At 38.2% G+C, this 26,647-nt stretch overlaps 1 protein-coding gene across 7 annotated transcripts in view; it reads left to right on the top strand.

The window, feature by feature from the left end:
- PARD3 (par-3 family cell polarity regulator) overlaps positions 1–26,647 on the top strand; it is an 823,338-nt gene that overhangs the window by 511,937 nt on the left and 284,754 nt on the right. For 4 of the 7 annotated variants that reach the window (XM_081109711.1, XM_081109709.1, XM_081109710.1 and 1 more), the window contains exons 15-16: positions 14,701–14,851; positions 21,339–21,528. In XM_081109711.1, the coding sequence (XP_080965837.1) occupies positions 14,701–14,851; positions 21,339–21,528 (341 nt within the window). Of the gene's footprint in view, positions 1–14,700; positions 14,861–21,338; positions 21,529–26,647 lie in introns of all 7 variants that reach the window. The other 3 variants (XM_081109707.1, XM_081109712.1, XM_081109706.1) reach the window with 1 other exon arrangement.

Here is a 26,647-nt window from a genome sequence, read left to right as displayed (position 1 = left end):
ACTGTCATGGCCAGTCCTTTCAACCAGTCAGCCCAAGGGTCAATCCTTTCCATTGATATGCCAGCAACAATCAAGGCTCAACTACAGCAGGAGGACACATACAACAAATACCAGGGACACATCTGGACCTCACAGCTTAGGTGAGTAACCAGGGAGATTGCACCACTAGTTCCAAAAGGACAACTACTACATAAGGCCACTACTCTACGAAGTCTGGGAGACATAGCAGATCTACCTAGTACATAGAAACAAGCAGAAGGAGGCAGCTAGAATGAGGAGACAAATATGTCCCTAATGAAAGAACAGAACAAAACTCCAGAAAAAGAACTAAACAAAATGGAGATGATCAATTTTCCAGATGCAAAGTTCAAAACACTGTTTATCAGGTTGCTCAATGATATCATAAAAGTAGAGATAGAAAACATAAAAAAACCAGAAATGAAGAATATAATTACTGAAATGAAGAATATATTAATGAAAATCAATAGTATATAGATGAAGCAGATTTGGAAGATAGGTAGCAGCAGAATATTCCCAAACAGGGCAGCAAAAATAATCCAAAAAATGAGGATAGTTTAAGGCACACCTGGGACACCATCAAGCATACCAATATTCACATCATAGAGAACCAGAAGTAGAAGAGAGAGAGCAAGGAATTGAAAACCTATTTGAAGAATTAATGACTGTTATATTCCCTAACTTTTGGAAGGATATAGACATACAAGTGCAGGAAGTCCAGAGAGTTCCAAACAAGATAAACAAAAGAAGCCTACACCAAGACACATCATAATTAAAATGTCAAGGGTTAAAGGCAGAGAATCTTAAAAGCAGCAGGAGAAAAGCAGTTAGTTACCTTCAGGGTAGCTTCCATAAGACTTACCAGCTGATTTCTGAACAGAAACTTTGCAAGCCAGAAGGAATGGGCATGAAAGATTCAAAGTGATAAAAAGCAAGGACCTACAACCAAGATTATTCTACCTAGCAAAGCTGTCATTTAGAATTGAAAGACAGATGATAAAGATCTTTCCAGACAAGAAAAAGCTAAAGGGGCTCATGATCACCCAACAAGCATTACAAGAAATGTTAAATGGTCTACTTTAAGTAGAAGAAGATAAACAAATATGAATAATAAAATGGCAATGATTACATATGTATTTGCTATTTAAATGTAAATGGAATAAATGCTTCAACTAAAAGACATAAGGTGGCTGAATGAATAAGAAAACAAGATTAATTTATATGCTGCCTATAAAAGACCTACTTTAGACCAAAGATACACACACAATGAATGAAAGAGATATTTCATGAAAACAAAAACAGAACAAAAAATGGTGGGGTATCAGTACTCATATCACACAAAGTAGATGTTAAAGGCTCTAACAAAAGATAAAGAAGGACCCACCAATTATACTTCTGGGTATTTATTGTAAGAAACCATATGTTTTTTGCAGCATTATTTACAACTAGAGGCCCAGTGCACAAAAATTTGTGTACTCGGAGGGGTTCCTCAGCCCAGCCTGTGCCCTCTCGCAGTCTGGGACCTCTTAGGGGATGACCACCTGCTGTTGGAGATTAAACCTTATCTGTGATAACATTGGCAAATACGTTCTCCCATGCAGTGGGCTTTCTTGTTGTTTTGTTGATGGTATTTTTGTGTGTGTTTTTGCTGTACAGAAGCTTTTTGTTTTGATGTAGTCCCATTTGTTTATTTTCTCTTTAGTTTCCATTTCCCTAGGAGCTGTATCGGTGAAGATATTGCTTTGGCATATGAAACTGAGATTTTGCTGCCTGTGGATTTCTCTAATATTTTAATGGTTTCCTGTCTTATATTTAAGTCCTTTGTCCATTTTGAGTTTATTTTTGTGTGTGGTGTAAGTTGGTGGTCGAGTTTCATGTTTTTGCATGAATCTGTCCAATTTTCCCAACACCATTTATTGAAGAGACTGTCTTGAATCCATTGTATGTTCTTGCCTCCTTTGTTAACTATTAATTGAGGATAGTGGTTTGGGTCAATTTCTGGGTACTCTATTCCATTGGTTTATATGTCTGTTATTATGCCAGTGTCAGGCAGTTTTGAGAACAGTGGCTTTGTAATACATCTTGATATCTGGTATTGAGATCCCTTCTACTTCGTTCTTCTTTCTCAGGATTGCTGCAGCTATTTGGGGTCTTTTTTTATATTCCAGATGAATTTTTAGAGAGTTCATTCTAGCTCTGTGAAATATGCCATTGGTATTTTAATGGGGAGTGCATTGAATCTATAGATTGCTTTGGGTATTATGGACATTTTAATGACGTTGATTCTACCAATCCATTAACACGGTTTGTTCTTCCAGATGTTTATGTCTTCCTATATCTTTTTCAGTGTCCTGTAGTTTTCTGAGCACAGGTCTTTTACCTCCCTAGTTAAATTTATTCCTAGATATCTTAATTTTTTTGTGCGATGGTAAATGGGATTGTTTTTTTTAATCTCTATGTAGGTTCACTATTGGTGTAATAAAAATGCCAGAGATGTTGGCGTTAATTTTGTATCCTGCTACATTGCCGAATTCATTTATTAAGTCTAATACTTTTTTTATGGAGTCTTTAGGGTTTTCTATGTACAGTATCATGTCATCTGCGAGTAGTAACAGTTGTACGTCTTCTTTTCCAGTTTGGATGCCTTTTATTTCTTCTTCTTGTCTGATCGCAATGGCTAGTACTTCCAGTACTATGTTGAACAGGAGTGGTGAGAGGGGGCATCCCTGTCTTGTTCCTGTTCTCAGGGGAAATGATTTTAGTTTTTGCCCATTGATTATGATGTTGGCTGTGGGCTTGTCATATATGGCGTTTATTATGTTGAGGTATGATCCTTCTATTCCTACCCTGCTGAGAGTTTTTATCAAGAAAGGGTGTTGAATTTTGTCAAAAGCTTTTTCTGCATCAATTGATATGACTGTGATTTTTATCTCTCAATTTGTTTATGTGATGTATCACATTTATTGATTTGCGGATATTGTACCATCCTTGTATCCCCGGGATAAATCCTACTTGGTAATGGTATATGATCTTACTGATGTAATGCTGGATACGATTTGCCAGAATTTTGTTGAAGATTTTGGCATCTATGTTTACAAGGGACATTATCCTGTAATTCTCTTTTATTTTGTTGTCTTTATCTGGTTTTGGTATTAGGGTAATGCTGGCTTCATAGAATGAGCTTGGAAGTGTTCCTTCATCTTGAATTTTTTTGGACTAGTTTGAGGAGGATAGGTTTTAGTTCTTCTTTGAATGTTTGGTTAAACTCCCCTTTGAAGCTATCTGGCCCCGGGCTTTTGTTTGCTGGAAGCTTTTTGATGACTGCTTCAATTTTTTTCCATAGTTATCGGCCTGTTGAGATTTTAGATTCTTCCTGATTGAGTTTTAGAAAGTTGTATTTTTTAGGAATATGTCCATTTCATTGAGGTTGTCTAATTTGTTGGAATAGAGTTATTCATAGTATTTTTTTTTTTTTTTTACAATCCTTTGCATTTCTGTGGGGTCTGTTGTTATTTCACCTCTTTCATTTCTGATTTTGTTTATTTAGGTCCTCTCTCTTTGCTTCTTGGTGAACCTGGCTAGAGGTTCATCAATCTTGTTTATCCTTTCAAAGAACCAGTTCTTGGTTTCATTGATCTTTTGTATTTTTTTTTTTTTTGGTCTCTATGTCATTTATTTTTCCATTGATCTTTATTTTTTCTTCCTTCTGGTTACTCTGGGCTTTTCTTGTTGCTCTCTTTCTAATTCTTTACGTTGTAGAGTTTGATGATTTATTAACATTTTTTCTTGTATTTTGAGGTAAGCATGTAGAGCTATAAACTTCCTTCTCAGGACTGCTTTCATTGTATCCATAGATTTTGGGTTGTTGTGTTTTCATTGTCTGTCATTTCCAGGATGTTTTTCAGTTCTTCTTTGATCTCTTTGGTAACGCAATCATGGTTTAATAGCATGCTTTTCTGCTTCCAAGTGTTTGAATTTTTTGGATTGTTTTTTTTTTTTTTTTAAATATATTTTATTGATTTTTTACAGAGAGGAAGGGAGAGAGATAGAGAGTTAGAAACATCGATGAGAGAGAAACATCGATCAGCTGCCTCCTGCACATCTCCTACTGGGGATGTGCCCGCAACCCAGGTACATGCCCTTGACCGGAATCGAACCTGGGACCTTTCAGTCCGCAGGCCGACGCTCTATCCGCTGAGCCAAACCGGTTTCGGCTGGATTGTTTTTATTGTAGTTTATTTCTAATATTATGCCATTGTGGTCTGAGAAAATGCTTGATATGATTTCAATCTTCTTGAACTTGGGGAGACTTTGCTTGTGACCCAATATGTGGTCTATTTTTTAAAATGTCCCATGTGCACTTGAGAAGAATGTATATTCCATGGCTTTGGGGTGAAATGTTCTCAAGATATCAATTAAGTCCATTTGATCTAGTGAGTCATTTAGAATTGCTGTATCTCTGCTGATTTTTTGTCTAGAGGATTCATCCAGTGATGTAAGTGGTGTATTCAGGTCCCCTAGTATGATTGTATTGTTGTCAATCTCTCCCTTGATATCTTCCAGGAGGTTTTTTTTTATGTATTTGGGTGCTCCTGCATTGGGTGCATATCTGTTTATCAGGGTTATATCCTCTTGTATTGATACTTTTAGTATTATGAAGTGTCCTTCCTTATCTGTTGTTATGGCCTTCACTTTGAGGTCTGTTTTGTCAGATATAAGTATTACTACCCCAGCTTTTTTTTATTTTTATTTTCATTTGCCTGAAAGATATTTTTCCATCCCTTCACTTTCAGTCTGTGTGAGTCCCTTGTTCTGAGGTGGGTCTCTTGTAGACAATATATATATGGGTCATGTATTTTTATCCATTCAGCCACTCGATGTCTTTTGATTGGAGCATTTAGTCCGTTTACATTTAAAGTTATTATTGATAGGTACTTTTTATAGCCATTTTTATTTTTTGTGTCTGTGTTCCTTCTTCCTTTTTTCTTTTTTCTTTTTACACCAGTCCCTTTAGCATTTCTTGCATTGCTGGCTTGGTAGTTATAAACTCCCTTAGCCTTTTTTTGTCAGCGAAGCTCCTTATTTTCCCTTCAATTTTGAATTATAGCCTTGGTGGATAGAGTATTTTTGGATTCACTTCCTTGCTTTGCATCACTTTGTAAATTTCCTTCCATTCCTTTCTGGCCTGATGTGTTTCTGTTGAGAAATCATTTCATAATCTAATGGTAGATCCATTGTACGTAACTTTCTGTCTCTCTCTTGCAGCCTTTAAGATTCTCTCTTTGTCTTGAACATTTCCCATCATAATTATGATGTGTCTTGGTGTAGGTTTTTTCGGGTTCATCTTGTTTGGGACTCTCTGTTCTTGTGTGATTTTTTTTTTACTTCCCCATATCAGGGAAGTTTTCTGACATTATTTCTTCAAATAGGTTTTCTAACCCTTGTGCCTCTTCCTGTCATTCTGGCATCCCTATTAGTCATATATTGCTTCTTTTCATGTTGGCCCAAACACTCCCTTAGGCTCCCCTCTTGGCTTTTAATTTTTTTCTTCAATTGCAGTTCAGTTTGCGTTTCTTTTGCTTTCTTGTCTTCTAATTCGATAATTTGATCCTCTGCTTCTCCTAGTCTACTGTTGAAATTTTCCATGGTGTTTTTTAATTGCAGCTATATCACTCTTCATTTCTTTTTTTAAAATATATTTTTATTGATTTATTCAGAGAGGACGGGAGAGGGACAGAGTTAGAAACATCGATGAGAGAGAAACATCAATCAGCTCCTTCCTGCACACCCCGTACTGGGGATGTGCCTGCAACCAAGGTACATGCCCTTGACTGGAATCGAACCCGGGACCCTTCAGTCCGCAGGCTGACACTGTATCCACGGAGCCAAACCAGTTAGGGCCACTCTATTTCTTCTTGATTCTTACATAAGTCGGTGATTTTTTCGTCCATCTGGTTTATGAACTGTATGACCCTTATTCTGAATTCTTTTTCTGACATATTGCATGCCTCCATTTCACTTAGCGGCTTTTCTGGCGATTCCTACTTTTCTTTCCTTTGGGTGTTTCTTTGTGTCCCCATTTTTGCTCTCACTGTAGGATCTAGGTGTCGAGTCATGCAGGGGCTGCTCCTCGTGTGGCAGCTGTTCCTTGGGCCGTAGCGGCAGCGGCTGCTCCTCAGTTGGTGGCAGCTCCTCTTGTGGGCACTGCTCGCAGCAGTGTTGGCTCCTCTGGCCTGCGGGGCCAGGCTGCTTGTTTAGTTGCTGCCCCTTGGACAGGGTTGGGCTGCTTGCAAGACTACTGCTGCTTGGATGGGGGTGGGCTGTGCAGGACTGCCACTCCTCAGCTGGGGTGGGCTGCTTGCAGGCTGCTGCTCCTCAGACATGGGCAGGCCACGTGAGGCTGCCTCTCATCAGACTGGGGCGGGCTGCTCGTGGGGCTTCTGCTCCTTGCACAGGGGCAGGTCGTGTGAGGCTGCTGCTCCTCAGACCGGGGCGGGCTGCTCACATGGCTGCTGCTAGCACGGTCGCGGTGCCCTGGGATAAAGTGTTGGGCTGTCCAGAGGGGAGCACACTTATGAAGTAACAGGGGCCCGCACCCATGGTCACTGGAGTCTCAGTGACCGTGAGACCAAAGCTGAGGTAGCAGGTACCTGGTGGAGGTGGCTGTAGAGTCCTGAATGTCATCTGAGGGCACCCTGAGTGATGATGAGGCTGGGATCCCAGTCACAGAAGCTCTCCCCTTCAAAAAGGTGTGGCCTCTGTGGAAGACTTGGCTGCTCCGGGATGGTTTGCAGTGGAAGCAGAGGTTGCCTGGTTAGGCGAGCCCAGTCAGCCTGCCCCCAAAGGTCCTGTGGGATCTAACTGTGACACGTACATACACTCCTCTTTTGCTCTTTCACTTACTCATGCTCTCTCCCTCACTGCTGCCCTCTTCCTGCCTCTGTAGTTGGGTCTAAAGCAGTGATGGTGAACCTATGATATGCGTGTCAGAGGTGACATGCGAACTCATTTTTTTGGTTGATTTTTCTTTGTTAAATGGCATTTAAATATATAAAATAAATATCAAAAATATAAATCTTTGTTTTACTATGGTTGCAAATATCAAAAAATTTCTATATGTGACACGGCACCAGAGTTAAGTTAGGGTTTTTCAAAATGCTGACATGCCGAGCTCAAAAGGTTCACCATCACTGGTCTAGAGTGTTATTGACCCGTTCATGGATGTAGTCTCCTCTCCAGGTGACTGGTTATGTGGCTCACTCTCTACCACATTGGCCAAACAGGATAAAATTCACTTCGACAAGACACATCACAAAAGGGAACAAAACACGAATGTACTTACGACACCGATAGCCTCAATGTAAACGACCACCAGAGAAAAGAGAAATAGGGGAGAGAAAAGAGAGCACAAATGATATAGCAGAAAGAAAAAATGGTATGAGAGAAAAGGAAATGAAGAAAAAGGAAAAAAAGCCCATATATATATATATATGGGGAAAAACACCAGAGAACAAACAAATAAACCAAAACATACAAATACCAAATACCCAGTAAAGAGGATGGTGGCAGAATCTTATATACAGAAAGTAAGTTTAAGGAATTTGATGAATATGGGGAGGACCTCAGTTCAGTATAGTGGGAGTAGGAAGAGGATGAGTGGATAAGAATAAAGAGAAAGAGAGGGAAAAAAGAAATTAAAATTTTTTTAAAAAATGTTAAAAAGCAGGGTAAAACAAAAAAATAGAATGATGACAAAAATAATGTGAAAAGAAATAGAAAATAAAGAAACAAACAAAAAAAAGGAAAATAAAAAAAGAGATAAACAAAATAATAATAAAATAAAATAAAAATAAAAATGAGGGCTGGTTTAAGATCCCACTCTTCTGTACTGTCTGCCACTTCTCAGTTTCCTCTTGCTGGGACTGAAGGCCTCTCTTTAGGCCAGTCCCTGTAGGCTCTCAGGAACTATTCAGATTTTTTTGTATCCTTTGTGCCACTCGGTGTAGTCTGGGTGAGGCTGTATTGGTTGCCTGGAGACAGCAGGGAGGGGCTATCTCCTCAGGAGAAAATGGCTGCCTAGGTCCAGTATGTCAGATATGACTCAGCGCCAGACTTGCAGCCACCTCTTCCTGACCCTCTCCTTTCCCCGGGTCTCCCCAGACTCCACAAGTCTGCACCTCCACCTGCACCTCAGCCACGGGTGAGTGTCTGTATTTGAAAGGTCCTATGAACTAGGTTCAGTGAACAAAAGCAAAGATCAAAAAGAGGGGAAAGAGCTCCAAGCCCTTCTCCCACTGGCACAGAGTGGCGTGGGCAGCCCCCTCTAGGCTCAGTCTTTCGTGGCTTTGGACCCAGATCTAGAATCCCCTGCTGCCAGCAGTCCTGTGGACCTCCTTTCTATAGTCAGACGCTTGGGACATGGCCTTGATGCCGTGCGGTTTCTGTCTGACCGTCTGAGCTCCGAGGTCTCGCAGTTCTCTCCAGCCCATATCCTTGATTTTACTGTTCTCCAGGCGTCCTTTTCCTTTCCCGTCTGTGAATTGTCTCACCAGCTGTGTCTACTTTGCCAATTTGGGGTGAATGTTATTCAATTTAGTTGCTCATTCTTTCTGCTCCGGGATAAGGCTTGGAACACATCCTTTATTCCACCACTATTTTGTCCCTCTCCACAATTATGCTTTTTAATGCTCTAATGAAATTAATATTTGTAGAAGTTATTGTTAACATAGCTTTTAGTCATTTCATTATATCTTTGTTAGACGTGATCTCTTTTTTTAAAAAAATATATTTTATTGATTTTTTACAGAGAGGAAGGGAGATAGATAGATAGTCAGAAACATCGATGAGAGAGAAACATCGATCAGCTGCCTCCTGCACATCTCCTACTGGGGATATGCCCGCAACCAAGGTATATGCCCTTGACCGGAATCAAACCTGGGACCTTTCAGTCCGCAGGCTGACGCTCTATCCACTGAGCCAAACTGGTTTTGGCGACATGATCTCTTTTTAAAAATATATATTTTTATTGATTTGAGAGAGATAAAAACATTATGAGGAAAGCGAATCATTGATAGGCTGCCTCCTGCAAGCTCCCCCAACTGGGCTTCGAGCCATGACTGGGAATCGAAACGGCTACCTCTTGGTTAATGCGTTGACGCTCAATCACCGAGTCACACCAGCCGAGCAAGACATGATTTTATAAAAAGTCTTGTCTTAGTACCAATAAAGAATATGAGTAGGTGAACTTTTGTCTTAGACCCCATACTGAAGGATTTAGTTGTGTCAAGCACTGTTTTAAAATGAATTCTCTCTCTAGGTTTAATCCTCTTAGAATTTGAAAGTACTAGAGGCCCGGTGCACAAAAATTTGTGCACTCAGGGGGTTCCTTCAGCCTGGCCTGTGCCCTCTTGCAGTCTGGGACCCCTTGGAAGATGTTCACCTGCTGGCTTAAGCCCGCTCCCTGAGGGATCGGGCCCAAGCTGGCAGTCAGACATCCTTCTGGCAGCCTGGCAGCCCTTGGGGGATGTCCACTTGCCAGCAGGGAGCAGACCTAAGCTGCAGTCAGACATCCTTAGTGCTGCTAAGGAGGCAGGAGAGGCTCCCGTCATCACTGCTGTGCTGGCAGCCGTCAGCCTGGCTTGTGGCTGAGCAGAGCTCCCCCTGTGGGAGTGCACTGACAACCAGGGGGAAGCTCCTGCATTGAACGTCTGCCCCCTGGTGGTCAGTGTGTGTCATAGTGACCAGTCATTCCCAGTCGTTCTGCAGTTAGGATCAATTTGCATATTACTCTTTTATTATATAGGATAGAGGCCTGGTGCATGGGTGGGGGCAGACTGGTTTGCCCTGAAGGGTGTCCCAGATCAGGTTGGGGTTCCCGCTGGGGTGCCTGGCCAGCCTGGGTGAGGGGCTTATGGCTGTTTACAGCTGGTCACACCCCCCTCTGTGGGTCCCCACTGTGGTGCCTGGCCAACCTGGGTGAGGGGCTGATGGCTGTTTGCAGGCTGGTCAAGCCCCCACCCCCAAATGGGGACCCTCACCCCATGGAGGTTTGGCCAGCCTGGGTGAGGGGCTGATGGCTGTTTTTAGGCTGGCCACACCCCCTTTAGGGTGGGGGGTCCACACTGGGGTGCCTGGCCAGTCTGGGTGAGGGGCTGAGGGCCATTTTCAGGCTGGCCAAGCCCCCCGGCGAGGGAAGCTCCCAGCCTCTCCTTTTTTTCTTTTTTTCTTTATTCTGGGATTTATTTACTTTCTATAGTTGAGACTTTGTAGCCTTTTGCAGAGGCTACAGCTGGCCATGGGAGGTTTGGCTTCCTCCATCACTGGAGCAACCAAGCCTCCTGCTGGCTCCAGCTCCGTGGCTGTTGGCTGCCATCTTGTTTGGGTTAATTTGCATATAGTCGCTCTGATTGTCTGGTGGGTGTGGCTTAAGGCATAGCGAAGGTACAGTCAATTTACATGTTTGTCTTTTATTAGTGTATATATTTTATATATATATATCACGTTCAAAGGCTGTTAAATCGCATTGTTTACCCAGATCTTCAGAAAAAAATCACTTCTACTGTTGTGGTAAACAACCTGCTTCCCTATTTATAATGGTCTGGCCCTCTAGTAACTTCAGCGTGAAATTATAGCTAATTTGCCTACAAAGGTCAGGTTGTCATAATAATCTGGCCACTCAGTGTATATTAAAATGTAAAGTGGTGTAAGACATCATTTATGATTCTCTTCATTTTATGTATTAAGGAATAAATCTGGAGAGGTCAAACTATTTATTTAATAGCTGTAAGGCCAAAGTACTGATGAAGTAATTTAGTGTTCCTTCCTCTTATGCATGTAAGTGGGTCTAATTGACTATGAATGTGTTGTTCAGGCAATTTGTATTCTGATTGTATTGGGATGTAGTGTACAATGAAAGCACAGACTTTATTTATGTTTTTATTGATTATAGAGGGAGAGGGTGACGGGAGAGAGAGAGAGAGAGAGAGAGAGAGAGAGAGAGAGAGAGAGAGAGAGAGAGAGAAAAGAGAGAAGAGAGAAACATCCCCTGCATACTCCTCCTGGAGATTGAGTCTGCAACTTGGGAATGTGCCCCAACCAGGAATCAAGCTGATGTCCTCTTGGTATATGGGACAACACTCAACCCACTGTGCCACATCAACCACAGACTATATTATCACACAGAGTCAGTTACACTCTGGGTCTTCCACATACCGGTAGAATAACTTGGGGAGATTCCTTCACCTCTCTGATCCTTGCTGTTGTCCACATGTGGATTGAAAGGAAATTACGTTTGGTCCTGCATGAAAGCAGAACCTAAATCTGGATCCTAAATGTCCTGCCACTGTCCTCCAAAGATAAACCCTGTCTATTCTTTTTCTGTTCACGTATTCTTTGGATGTATTTTCTCAATGTATAATTGAAATCTATGTCAGTTTCTTTTAATTTCAAATTAAAAGAACTCCATCAAATTTAAAGGCCTACTTCTTTGTGGCCTAGTGTATGTAAGATCTCTATTAACCATTTTTAGGAATCTCTGAGTCATTGACTTCGAATTAACTTTATTCATCTCATTATTCAATCAGTGTGTGCTCTGTGCCAGACATTGGGGATACAGGTCAAGTCCATGATGACTGAAATATCGAATAATGAGATCATTCCAAGTACTAAGTAGGACCCACTTCTAAATTTGTGGAAAGGGGTGAGGGCCATATCTATACCAGCTTTTCAGTGTTTATAGTCAAGATAGTGGGATACATTTTTTAAATGTGAAAGACATTCAACCTGCTAATGCATACTTTAAACAACATGAAATTTTACTAAACCCCACAGAAATTGTATTAGTTTTATATAAGAAACCAAGATTTTAACTTTTCCTAATAAGAAGAGAAGGGCAAGTATATAATGAAAAGAATATTTGCCCTGACTGGTTTGGCTCAGTGGATAGAGCATTGGCTTGTGGACTGAAGGGTCCTAGGTTCGATTCTGGTCAAGGGCACCAAAAAAAAGAAAAGCATATTTATTGGACAATATCTAGCTTTTTGTTATTAAATATCATGTTATTTTCTGATTATAAAAGCAAAATATGATCATTTGAATATCTTTTTAAGGAGCATATTATTTATATTATTTTTAGATTTTGAGATCATTCCGTTTTTATACCTTTGTAAATAAAGTTCTGAGAAATATTGATTCCCTTGAATCTTTATTATTCACTTTGCTTATTATTTCGTAAGGATAGTGAAAACAAAGTGAAATAACTGGCCTGGTCAAACGTATAAGGTATTTTTTGAACCGTGATACACATTTCCACAATACTTTAGGAAAAGACAGCATCACTTTACACTGCTACACGTTATGTTAATCTTGCTTCAACCTGGAGCTTATTTGTTTTCAGCAGTTGTCGAGCTTTCCCATTTGTAGGGATAGAGCTCTGTACTGAATGAAGCTGGCTTGAGTAACATTTTTGCACTTTAAACAACAAAGGAAAAAGTGAAAATTGCAGTTCATTTCTCTTTTTTTCTAATTAAGCTTAATTTTGATAATGTTTTAATATAAGGAGTCTGAAAGGGCCTGGGAGCAGCCTGAATTATAGAAAGGCCTGGACTGCTCTCCCAGGGCCACCTGGCTCTGCCTCCTCCCCTGAGAGCTGAGTGCCACACTTCTTGTTCTTAAGCTTGTTTTCCAGTACGCTCACACAAATCATCAAAAGATTTTAAATCAGGTTTTGTTTTGTGTTTTTTGTATTTTTTTTAAATAAAAAGGCATTGTATCTTCTGTTAAATATTGATATAGTAGTTCATTGATTTCTCCATTTAAATCTGTCTTTTGAGATGCAAATTAGATATGGTTAGTGAGGCAGGGGAGGTGTCTACTCTTTCCTAGGAAAGTGGTCAAGTTGGAAGTTCTATCTGAGCAGGCATCTTACTGTTTTTCTCAAAAAGCCCGCATGGACAGTTTTTTTAAATCTAATTTGTATTTGACTTTGTAAAATTCTAAAGTAGCCTCTTGGTATATTTAGGACTTTCTCATAAGAGCTTTATAAAGATTTTATCGTCTAAAAAACTGCAGTTATATAGTTTAATTAAACATACTGGTTAAGCAAACTTGAGGATGTCTTATGATGAAATAAATTGTTGCATAGCAAGTGGGTCTTATGTGTAGAGCATCTATTGTATAGCAAGTCTTTTTAAGGTATGTGCTCATTTTAAAAATTCAAATGTACTTGTTCTTAAAGCTGTCCAGTATTTGTTTCGTTTGCTTTTGTTTTTATGTCCCCAAAGTACCTTGGAGTTTAGCCTTATTATTCTTTCAGAAAATATTCTTTTATTCTTATACATCAGAGACCTTGAATGTTTCATTTACTTTTCAGAAACGCTGTCAGTTGTAATCTGCAACTTAAAAAAAAAACCCTAATAAAACAAATGCTCATTTCACAATTTAAACCTTATTGAGTCTAATTCACTGGCGCTGTGAGTTTATTTTTCTCCTGCAGTTTGACGTGCCTCAATTGTAATTGCATTGACCCTTCAATGCATTAAATCTCCCCACTGCTTATCCGACTGGGAGAGATAAGTCTACAATTCGGAACTTCATTAAATATCTCATTTATATTAAACAGATGATATCTTCTTATAGAAACCATAATTTGTTCAGGCAACAGAACTGCCACAGTCGGATTTCATCTGTTTGGAAAATGCAGTCTCCTTCCAGCTTTGCTGTGTTGTGCTGGGCTGCCCTGCCTCCCAAGCACTCTCTGCCTCTGGCTGCAGCCAGCACCCAAACATCCTAAGATATTGGTCCCTGGGTGAACCTCAGAGCCCACATTGGGAGGAGTGTAGTTAAGTGTGCTTTGTTCCTCATTGAAGCAGATTTGTTTCAAGGCCTTACTAACATAGGTTTTTTATTCATATTATCTTTATGGGGAATATGACTTACAAGGCACTGCTGTTTTAAAGAATGCCACATGTAATTTTATTCATAGTGATAGAAATTGACTCATGTTTTCCTTATTTAGGACATTGTATATGTTTGTGAAATACACATCTTTGCCTATTTCGTTAGAATATTATTTGTATACTATTAAAGTGCTTTTCTCAGTTATTCACTGTCTCATGCTTAAGATTACAATCAGAGAATAGGATGATTATTCCTAATGTCTAGCAGAAGAAATTCAGGCTCAGTGTATTGTTCAAGACACATGAGCTGACAAGTGGTCTTTAAGTCTTATAGCATGAGTAGTAATTCTACCAGCATACACACAGACTGTAAGTGTAAAAGTATAGTTTAATTTCCAGCTTCCATTCTGATATTGCATGCCTTGTGCAAAGCAACATCTTATGAAAAACCTTGAATTAAATCTTTACAAATTGACTTCAAATAGATACTAACGGTCAAACTGAAAAACTTAAGCAACAAGATAAGTTCTTTTTAAAAAGCTTTTAATATACATATTTTTCCTCTAGTGGTTGAAATCTGTCAGAACTTAATAGGAGGCACAGTGTAAAGTGGCCCAGAAAGTTGGTCCTTAGGCAGAGCTGCCATCACAAATTATTACGGTATATGGTGAAAAGTTATAGTTTTTTGGTACCCCATTGGATGCAAGCCTTGGGCAAGTTGTTATAATATCCCCATGCTACTAACAGGCCTCTAGTCCTGACTCTCCTCTGTCCCCTTTCTCTACAGCTGAGGTCACCTGGGAGCCCCTCAGCACCTGAGCTGCCCATTGAAACTGTGTTGGATGATAGAGAACGAAGAATTTCCCATTCCCTCTACAGTGGGATTGAGAGGCTCGATGAATCCCCCACAAGAAATTCTGCACTCAGTAGGATAATGGGTGAGTCAGGTAAAGCTGTTTATCACATCTTATTTTTATGCTTTAACTGGTTCACACAGAGGTTATTAATGTAATATTAATGTAAAAGAGGGCCATGTTTTCAAGAGGAAAAGGGCAGGTTCATTATAATCACTCAGGAAGTGTTCATGTGAAGAGAGTAAATCAATACATTGCTTTTTTAACGTGACTTTTAGATCCTGTGATGTGGGAAGAAGAATAAAGGGATACCATGGAAATGTTTCCCAGTGATCAAGGTGTTTTTAGCTTGTTTGAGATAATAAATGAAGCCATGTTTTTAAAAAGGTCAAAATTTAGTGATTTATGGCAAGGAGGCTTCGCAGTAGCGCTGTTCAGAGTGAGAGGAAAAATACGTATGTGTATATAAGATATTCACATTTATTTGGTTTACACTTCATTGGAGAGTACCATTTTTTTTCTTGCATCTCTACTTTTTCAAAGCCTTCATTTTAATATTCTGAAACAAGGTTTTTGCATCCATTGTTTAGATTTAACACCGAGCTGTATGCAAGGCCCACAGTGGGTAATGAGGTTTTGTGCACTTGCTCTGTAGCAGTATAGCTTCTACTAACAGACCCAGTTAATAAAGACTTATTTTGCCACAGGACTGGTTGGATGTACTGAGTTGCTCATCTTGGTATTACCTTGGGAGTTTTCAAATTTAAAATGCAGCAAGCTGTTTTGATTAAAATAGCAACTGACATAAAACACTTTTATTGCTGGTATATTTTGCTAATATAAAGTAAAACCCTAAATTTTACTCTATTTTGAGTACAATAAGTATAGATTTAGTACATTTAAATTTTCCATCATGAAGCTTCATTAGAAGAAGGATTTACTTCATCAGTGGATGTTTATTGGCAAGACATTGTATATACACTTTTGTTATAGATACAAAGATGAATATAAACAATCTGTGCCTTCAAAGAACTTTCTGCTGCATGATAGGAAAAATACATAAACATGACTGCTAGAATTTTCTGTTGTTCTTTCTCTAATTCCTCTAGCTTTCTAGTTAAGAAAAATTGCTAAATTCTCATTTATTTTGTTACAAATAGAATTTAGACATGCTAACTGTAGTTTTATTTTGTCACCATTCTTCCTTTCCCATGGTTGGCATAAGTGAAAGCAGAGGAAGATGGTAAAGATATTGTGCACCTTTTAGGTGACAGGTATCTCATGTAATTATCACATTAATTTATCACTGCTGTTGGATTTTCCATACTTTCTTGGATTTGGTATAAGACTTTATCTTTGCTAAATACTTTTTATTGATAAAAGTTCAGACCCCTTGAGAGAGAGAGTGCATGTGTGCCTGGATCTGTGTGCATACAAAGTGATACGCTGTAATTTCCCCTCTATTATAGGAACATAGGACTTGCCATACTGAATCAGACCATTGGTCCACCAGTTCCTGTAACCGGCGTCCTGCCTCCAATCCCTGATGCTTCAGAGGAAGGCGAAAAACTAAACTAGAATACAAACCAAAAACCAAACAAAATTCACCTAGTAACCTTTTGAAATGCTGTATATTTGGGTTGAGGATTCCTTCATTTTCATTATAGTCTGTTGCCCTGATTTTGTTAGCTATGGATTCATTAGTTTGCTTACTTTTGCTTTGTCATTGGCGTTGTTTTTCCTTCCCTCTGCTAGAGATGTAATGGACTTTTAAAACTCTATATGCTTCCTCCAAGGTAGTAACTTCCCTCCCAGCTCTGTGCTTTGTGACATACTGTGCATGCCCTTTAGGCTGGGGGTGACAGATTCTTTACGTTGCATGATAGGCCAATTGATGTTGAATGATTAGATATTTTCTTAAGACCATATTTTTACATGTTGTACTGGAATCTAGGGATCCCATATAGTTTTACCCTGAGAAATACATGTACTTAATGTGATTCATTTTTAGTTTTGAAAATCTGAGAATTCCTCAGTCTTTGTCAGCCCCTATTTCAATATTATTGACCCTAAAACACAAATACACTTTAAGTCAGTTCCCCTTAAAATTAGAAATCTTGCAAAAGATGTTACCTTACAACAAAACATCAAAACAGAATACCAAATATAAAATATTAGAGCACTGAATTTCTATTCATCTCCACCAATTTCTGTTCATCTCCAATAGAATTTATTGATTTGCATAGTATCTAGGTACATGGAAATTCCTCAGATCTTGCTTAGTAAATGCTTGTCTCCTATGCTTTTAGATTAACTCCTGTTAGACACCAGTGGAGGTGATGGTGTTTACTTCATGATCAATTATGATTCAGTTAGAACTTGGTATTGAAATTCCAGCTGACTACATTAAGAAATGATTTATTTTATGCAAACAGGGTTAATTTTCACATAAAATATTTCTCACGTAGGCCTGACTCTAGACCAGAATGAGCTTTGAGACTTTCTGACTCATATCTATGGGAACATATCCTAGGAAAGAAGCTACTAAAAAATAGATTTAAAAAGGTAGAATTGTTAGAAATGGAAGGATGTCAGATGTCATCAGCCACACTTTCCCAATTAACAAATAAAGGAATGAAATCCCAAGATACCATTGTGATTTTTATTTTGTTTTTATTTATTTTCTGGGGAATACTGAGATCACACAATTTGTGACATTCATTCTTTATTCCCATCAATTTATAAGTACTCACATCTTTAAGCAAAAAGCATTAGACAGTCTCTAAAATCTATTCCATTTTGGCAACCACTGTGATTTAAAAATCAAAGAAGTTAATCTTTTAAAACAATGTTAGAAATCATGTAGTTCAACATCCTTATGTTCTGTTCAAGGAATTGTAGACCAAAGAAATTTAGTGACAAGCTGCAAAGTTTCTGTGCTTCTGAACCAAAATGACGATGTATATTTTTGTGAGTCATGAGTCCCACATTACTCAAACCTGTTCCATCTCCTTAGCTTTTGATGGGGTCAGCCATATTTGCCACCAAAGGCAAGATGTCTCCAAACGTCATTCGTATTGGCTGACTTTCCACTATTGTGCATTTTAAAAGAGTCATCCTGAACTTTCATCACAAAGAAATCTGCAGTGAGCCTGCATAGGATTTCTTTATTTTAAAAGCCTTAAAAATATTTTACAAATTGTTAGGCCAGCCTAACTAATTAATAATAACAGTACTAGGCATAGCTAATTTAACCAGTATATTCATTTCATAAAGTTACAAGCTGACATTTGGGAGCATTGAACCTTAAATTTTTACAATGTCTTAATCTGAAGAATTTTTCTATCTAAAGTAAAACCGAAGTCTGTTGTATCCATTTTAGAATTTAATCTTATTTTCACACATTTCTGGTGAGTTTAAAAAAATAATTATGTTAATATTATTTCATCTTGTTAGAAATTCAATATAGAAAAATGGAACATTAATATTTTATTGTGAGTCAATCACTGGAAAAATTTCCTCATTTCATCTGTTTTTAATATCATGTATGGCATTGCCTTCTATGTACATGTGCCAATGAATAAATGTTTAGTAAACAATCATCCTGCATCTCATTGTTTTCCTCCTCTTAAGGATATTGACTGGTTGACATTTTAATTTGTAGTTGTTAGTTAACTAGTTGAGGACAAGGGAATATTAATCCATCAAAAAATAGATCAAAGGCTTCTCAAGTCATCCTTCAAAGGTTTCACATTTATGGTGTGCCAAGTACAGCAAGCGTAATTAAGAGGTATTGACTAGGTGGAGTTTGGTACAATGTGGAGTTAGATAATTTAGTCATCCATTGCCCCCAATATACTTCTGGAGTCAGAGTCTAAAACTATATTCCTAGCAAGCATGTTAAAAAGTAAAATATTGATGGAAATATGAATTCTCAATTTTTTAAAGATATTAGCCTCCAGAATCATGGGTGAGACAAAATAGCCAAATTCTTATCTCACTATTAGGGAAATTTCTTGCCATTCATTTATGCGTATTTTTTGGATCACTAAGGTACAATATTGCTACTAAAAATGTCTTATGAAAAAGGATTGTCATCTGAAGAACCATTCAGTGTTCCATATTGCTTATTAGGCTGTCTCTCAGAATATATTGTGTAAACCCAGGAGTTTCAGTTGTGTTAAAAATGAGTGTACTGTAATTACACCATAATATTTCCTTCCAATGTATTTTGCCTGTGTGGGGTTTTGGCGTTTAATGCTTTGACACATGCCTTGTCAATGGCAAGCTGTCAGGGAAAATTCTGGTTTTGCCATTCTGTACACTTTGAGGGGGGGGGGGGAGTATGTCTTGAGAAGGAAATATTTCTTTGGGGAATAGTGCTAGACTGTCTGACCTTATTTATGAATGATATTTTAGTGAACAGATTTCTGTCTTTCTGCTAATATCCTAAAACTCTAGTGGGAATAAATGAGTGACTTGAATTCAGGAAAGGCAAACAATTAAGTACTAAATATGATTTACATTTTTATTATGAGTATTCATAAGAGGTTGCTAGTTTTTATAGTTTGTCAAAATGAATGCATTTCAAATCAAAGTAGAGTGTTTTTCTTAATAAAATGCCGAGTAGAACTTTTAGTGAACATGTAGTATTTCTATAATAGGGTACTTTATGCTAAATAATGAATGCATCTGAAATTTCTAGCAAGGTTGCTTTTGTGGGTTATTCTGAAAAGATGTATATGTGATTTAATTTTTGCACCTTTGTTGAAATGTCCAGTATCATTTATATTTTAGAAATCCTTAAAGATCATATATTTGTCATCCCAAAATTTCCATAATACGATTAAAACAAAAATTATCATTTACTTTAAAATTTAAATCGTAAGATCAATGTTAAAATGTTAATAGAATTTCTACACATTGCTCTTGTGCTATTTTAAGCAATGCTTTATAATTCAGGAAAAGTGTACTCTCTGTAAAATGGTGGCTAATCAATTTTAATGGTAATAAGAACTAGTATAGCTGATTTAACAGATTTGGACATTGGAGTTAAAATGAGAGTTTTCTCATTCTCTTGTAAGGTGATAGGGAAATTGTCTATTTTCCTTGCTTTGTTGGAAAAGCCAGGCCAGTGGGTCCATATCATCCATGCTACAGATTTCTGTGCGCATGGCCTCCCACAAAGTATTCATGTGTATCAAAGCTTGGTTCACAGTTCTTTCTCATAATTATGGCACAAGGTTTTGGTAGTTAGCCAGAAGAAAAGTAGGCATTTTGGGGAGGAAAATGGCATCATTTGGACCCTAGCTTTATCTTTAAGGATTTAGAGCCTGGAATCATAATTTTATCCTAAGAAATGTAAATACCTGTCATGCTGATGTGTGAACCTGAGCAGATTTTCCTGAAAAAGACTGATCATTGTAGACAGTTTTGGGTCTTTCCTTACCAAGAACACTATATCCTAACTGAATAAATCAAAACTATAGTCTCCCCTGCCGTGGGCTGAAAATCCCTGGGCAGTCAGATTCTTTTTTTTTTTTTTTTAAATTCTTACCTGAGGATATTTTCCCATTGATTTTTAAGGAGAGTGGAAGGGAGAGGGAAAGACAGAGAGAAAGATCTATGTGAGAGAAACACATCGAATGGTTGCCTCCTGCATGAGCCCCGACCATGGCCCATGCTGGGGAGGAGCCTGCAACCAAGGTATTTGCCCTTGTCCAAAATCGAACCCGGTATCCTTTGGTCCTCAGGTCTATGCTCTATCTGGGCCAAATCGGCTAGGGCTCAGATAAACCTTTAGTTTTCAAGATCAATTGTGCCATCTTCCCCCAACGCCTTGATTCTGCATGTGCTCATCTTTGAAGCATCACTTGAATGTACCATGGGCATTTCTGCTTCATGCATTGAATGATGATCCTGCCGATGAAAAAGACCTTATTAATCATTCAAAACCCAACTCTGATGTTAACTTTTGTTAAGATTCTGAGCATCCTCTGTCTCTACTTACCCAGGCAGTAACAGCACTAGAGAATGGCACAGGACTTCTGGCACGTCACTCATAGCACCAATCAGTTCTCAACTTTTAAATGTCTATCTCCTTCTCTAGGGTTTGAACAATTTAGGGGCAGAAATTAAGTCTTTCTTACATACCTACTACATGAATGAATGGGTGAATGGTTGATGTAAGTCTGCAGGGCTTCCCTCTAAATTTCCTGGTAAAAAATTTCAAAGGACTTTCATAATGTAGAAACTATGTAGCATTTTCACATTAGAAGACATTCTGGAGATCATCTCTGGCTTTATGAAACTTAAAACCAGAGAAATTGAGTACTCTGACCAGAGCTACATAGCTCTGGTGGTAGAGGAAGGAATAAACTTGAGGTCTCCATTTGACATTCATCTATGAAAAATAAATTGCCTTAATTAAATTTTGTTCTATCAGGTTGAACAGATGTTTGGAAATTTAGGGTTGTTTTTTTTTTTTTTTTCTGATGTAGCAAAGTATTAATGCACATTAACACTTAACATGAGTCTACAATTTCTTTCTTTTTTTTTTTTTACTGGACAGGTAAATACCAGCTGTCCCCCACAGTGAATATGCCCCAAGATGATACTGTCATTATAGAAGATGACAGGGTACCAGTGCTTCCTCCACATCTCTCTGACCAGTCATCTTCCAGCTCTCATGATGATGTGGGCTTCATGACAACAGACCCTGGCCCCTGGGCTAAGGCTGCAATCAGTGATTCAGCAGACTGGTGAGTTCACACTCCATGGAATAGAAGACATTAGTGAATTACAGTCACAGTTTATCTGTGTTTTTAAAAGCCCTATCACTGAGCACAGTTAATCTTTTTTTTTTTTTATAGGAGTGTTCTGTTTTCATGGTTTGAATACTCTTATTAATTATCACTCTTTTAATAAAAAATTTTCTCAAAGCCTATAAACTTGTCCAATTGTTTTAGCCTTTGCAGGGCTGTATAATAATTTAGCCAAAACAGTAACAAAACTACCACTAACCAGAAAACCCTATTCATTTGTTAATTTACTATTTATTATATTTTATCAGTGTCAATTTGATGAATTGTTTTTCTATTAAGTAAATAAATTTTAAGCAAATCTCTAAGGTAACTCAAAATTTGTCATAATTAGATTACTTTGGCCAAATTAATAGTTGATATGTTCTGAGAATGGGAAGATTTATTTTAAGAGTGCTGTAGCTATACTATTCATTTTTCATGGGCTTTTATTTTTCTTTCCAATTGAATTTATTGGTGTGACATTGGTTTACAAAACCATACAGGTTTCAAGTGTACAACTCAATAAAACATGATCTGCTCACTGCATCATGCACCCATCACCTTTTGCCCACCTCCACCCCCACTTCCCTCTGGCTGTTCCCACTGTTGCCTGTGTCTATGTATAAATATATTTTTTGGCTAATCCCTTCACCTTCTTTCATCCAGTCCCCCAGTTCTTGCTTGTAGCATTGTGACTTTGGGGGCAGTCTGATGCTATTTTTTTTCTCCTATATCTTTCAAAATTGAAGTAAGCTTTTGATATTATTGAGTGAATGTGTGGCCCATGAATGTGGATTTGGGTTTTAATTTGCATGCCTGGCAATTATATAAATCAATAAACAATAGGAAAGTGCTGCTTCTCGATGACCTTGTAAGATTGTAGTGATAATTAACACAAACTGTGTGAAGCATTATACCAGAATTTTCTCATTGCCCTTTCTCTGGGATCTTTATGGAATACATCAGCAAAATTATATTTTAATATTGTAGTATCGTTCCTTCACCACTTAACCATTTCTGTTTCCTCCTCTTCCTCAGACTTGCATCAACATTAAATATTAGATAGGAGGAGTCCTGGTGACTGGCATTTATTTGTGTTAACACTTTAGTGATGACCTTAACAAAATGAACAACCCCCACAGTCCTCTTCCCCCATTCTTCTCATGAGCTCATGAAAACACAGCCGGGTCATGGGTTAGTTCTCCATGGGTCAGTGTTCTTTGAGAACAATCTTACCTTTTATTTGCACCCTTGAAAAGTCCATATCTATCTTTTTTCCTCCCCTCCCCTCCCTTCTCCTCTCCTCCCTTTCCCTCTTCTTCTCTCTCTCTCTCTCTCTCTCTCTCTCTCTCTCTCTCTCTCTCTCTCTTCTCTTTCTCTTCTCTTCTCTTCTCTTCTCTTCTCTTCTCTTCTCTTCTCTTCTCTTCTCTTCTCTTCTCTTCTCTTCTCTTCTCTTCTCTTCTCTTCTCTTCTCTTCTCTTATTGAAACACAGGATTTAAAAATAGACCTCCACCCCAGCCAGTGTGGCTCAGCAGTTGAGCATCGACCAAGAGGTCGCTGGTTCAATTCCTCCATCAGGGTACATGCCCAGGTTGCAGTCTGGATTCCCAGTAGGGGGCATGCAGGAGGCAGCTGATCAATGATTCTCATCATTGATGTTTCTATCTCTCCTATCCCTCTCCCTTCCTCTCTTTTAAGAAAAAACAAAATCAATAAAAATAGACCTCCAATTGAGCCCCCATGATAATAACTTACCTGAATGTGTTTTTTGGTTCAACTTGGAGGGGAAATTCCAGTGTAAAGTAAACTCCCATTTGAACTCCACAGATGACTTTACATTTGCTGCTGCAGATTTTATCTTTCTGAAGTGAGAGCAACAACAGGGAAAAGCATTCATCTTAGGGACAAAAGCCTTTGAATCTCCACCATGATGAGAAATTGTGAAGGTGGCAGAGGAATAGATCCATGGGGGGCTTTGTGTTGGTGAAAGTAAATAAATAACTAGCAGGGATTAATTGTGGCATTATCTTCCCCAAAGGGATTCCTGAAATGGCAAGGACTTGTATGATTTTTCTGTGGGGGAAGTGGGGCAAGGAAAACAATATGAATAAAGGGTTATCTAAACAAGAATGGCAGCTGTTCTGAATCACAGCAGAAAATGTAAGCTTTTCAGCCAGACAATATCTCCCTAATCCTTGATGAAAATGTTATGAAAACAAAAGGGAAATAAGACAGGATTAATAACTGGAATTTTAATAACATTGGGGGTCAAGATATGGTTACATTCTTTAAAGAGTCAGCTGTTAGTCCTGAAATCTAACTTGTTAAGTATTCTACTGTACTGTTTATTGTGTCTGAAAGTAGTTTAATGGGTCTATTGATAGGGAAGAATTAATATGTCATGGTTTAAGAATATTTAGTTATATTAAGACTCATTAATTCACCAACTCATTTGACATTTTAAATTGTGTGTGTTTACAGTTCACTGTACTGGAAGGATAAATATGTCAAATGGCTAAAATTTTAATTTGTTAACTAATAGAATATACTTTTTTCAATCCATTAGTTGATTTAGGGAACATTAACAATGGTATATGGGGAAAAAGTACATTCTAATTTTAATGACAACATAACTTTAGAGGAGATAAAATTAGTTTATGAAATATGATAATATGTAGTTTTCAAATAACATTAGCAATAACAATTTGTATTTCTTTGAAAAATTTTTTACTAGTAATTTTATTAAAATTGTATTTCAAATTCATTCTGTTAACCAATTTGATACCTTATTGGAGTTCAGGTTTTAAAATATTCCACATGATACTAAAACAAACAAACATATGCAGAATGGTTGAAGAGATCAACTTTCAACATATAAAAAGTAATTTTATTGAAAATGTACTGTTTAGAGTTTTTCATTACTGATTGGATTTTAATTATCATATGGGTTTTAATTTTTCACTTCTAAGACTGTAATTAAGTTGGGATGTATGTGCTCTGGAAATTGTAGGCATAGTAGTATCTGAATACTACTATGTAAGCATAACATACAAGCATATATATTTATGAAATATGCATAAATAATATACAATTATATATCTAATGCTCACTATTGCTGTACATACCTACATACACAGTACAGTTGACCCTTGAACATCATGGGTCCACTTAACATAGTTTTTTTTTTTTTTTTCAATAAATACTGTACTGTTTTCCATCTGTGATCGGGAGTCTGCAGATATGGAGGGCTGACAATATAATTGCTGTACACCATTTTATATTGAGAAGTTGAGTATCCATGGATTTTTGGTACTTGTGGAGGGTCCTGGAACCAATCTTTATGAATACTGAGGGACAACTTAAGTTTTGGGGGATTCAAAAATTACATATGGATGTTTGACTGCTAGGTGGCGGGGGGAGGTGGGTTGGCTCCAGTAACCCCAGTGTTGTTCAAATATCAGGTGCCTGTAAGCATCCTTGGATGTGAATGGGCACAGAAGGCTTTAAGATAAAAGAATTTATTCAAAGTTTTATAGGAAAATATATGTTAAAAATGGAAAGAGTTAGTGTAGAATGTAAACAAAATAACTTCATTAGGGCATATATATGATGGTGTTTTACAAAACAAAAACAAAAATACATTGTTATTGCCTTGGGCTCACCTCCCAGTCGCTGGGTATGTCCTTTTTCAGTACCTGGGCCAGGACTAGGGTGAGGCAAGGTGGTTGCCCAGGGTTCAGAATGTAAGGAGGCACTCACTCGCAGGTTCCAACCCTGAACTTGCATGGCCCTGAGATTGAGTGCTGCCTTAAATCCAGAGCCCTAGGCACTTACCTTGCCTCATTCTACGGGCCTGCTTTGTATTTGGTGGAAAAGATTGAGAAAGAGTATTCCTTTGTGTGGCTTTTAAGGATCCTATTTCCATTATCATATTTTGTATTATCTTTATAATTTGAGAAAGTCTTTGTTGGGCAATAATAAGTTATTTTGTATAGGGTTTTGCAATTTACAAAGGGCTTTCACCTATGTCATTGAATTCTTTCATGGGCCTTGTGAGATGGATGAAGCAACTAGTATTCTCACATGTGGGCAATACATTTCAGTTCACTTAGCGTGATATCAGAGCATTTTCCTTGATGTCTTCCTTTTCATCAGTTTTGGTTTAGCTACTCTGTAAGAGCCAGTTATTTTATGCTCAGTAAGTTGTAACTTAATTTCTGATACATATCCAAACTAGATCACTATCCTTTTCCCAATATGGAGGATAATTCTCAAAAAAGGCTCGTGAAGCTTGCTTCTGTCAGGAGCATAAGGAAGGTTGTTATAAACCCAGCTGACATAGTGGAAGTGACCCCCTCACATTCCAGTAGATTAGTTAACTGGGGAGGCACATTCTGCTACCTGGTCAGATAGGTAAGGTGGCACAGCACTGACATAGGAAAGCTATTTATTTTCTCGGTGTACCCAGAGGAAAATGATTTTCATTGTATGCACTGTGCTCAGAAAACCTGAGATGCTTTTTAAAGTCTTTACAAGTTTTTACAAATAGGGGTGATTTCCTATTATCCCTGCCACTTCCATTGGGAAAATACATCAAACTGTATCCTGTTCCAATGGTTTGCCATATACTTCATCATCTCTGCTTCAGTCACTATGTTGGTATTACCATATCAAATATCATCTAGTCTAAGTCATGCTTTTCCTGGCTTCCTCATTCTCTCATCTATGCAGTCACAGCTTCTGCTATATACTTCTGGTTTGGTATTTTTCTTAGGAACTCAGAGATCAGAGATATTTTTCTTTCTTAAAAAATATATTTTTATTGATTTCAGAGAGGAAGGGAGAGAGAGAGAGATTGAAATATCAATGATGAGAGAGAATCACTAATCAGCTGCCTCCTGCATGCCCCACACTGGGGATCGAGCCTGCAAGCCAGGCATGTGCCCTGACTGCGAATCGAACCATGACCTCCTGGTTCATAGGTCAACGCTCAACCACTGAGCCACGCCGGCGAGGTGAGATCAGAGATCTTTTAATTTTTGTACCCAGCAGGATGCCTTAATCAGAATAGGTTCT

This window comes from Myotis nattereri (assembly GCF_964212035.1).
Source record: "Myotis nattereri genome assembly, chromosome: 1".
Lineage (NCBI taxonomy): Eukaryota > Metazoa > Chordata > Mammalia > Chiroptera > Vespertilionidae > Myotis > Myotis nattereri.
Note: the sequence above shows the minus strand (reverse complement) of the source record. Positions and strands in the feature narration are given on the sequence as shown.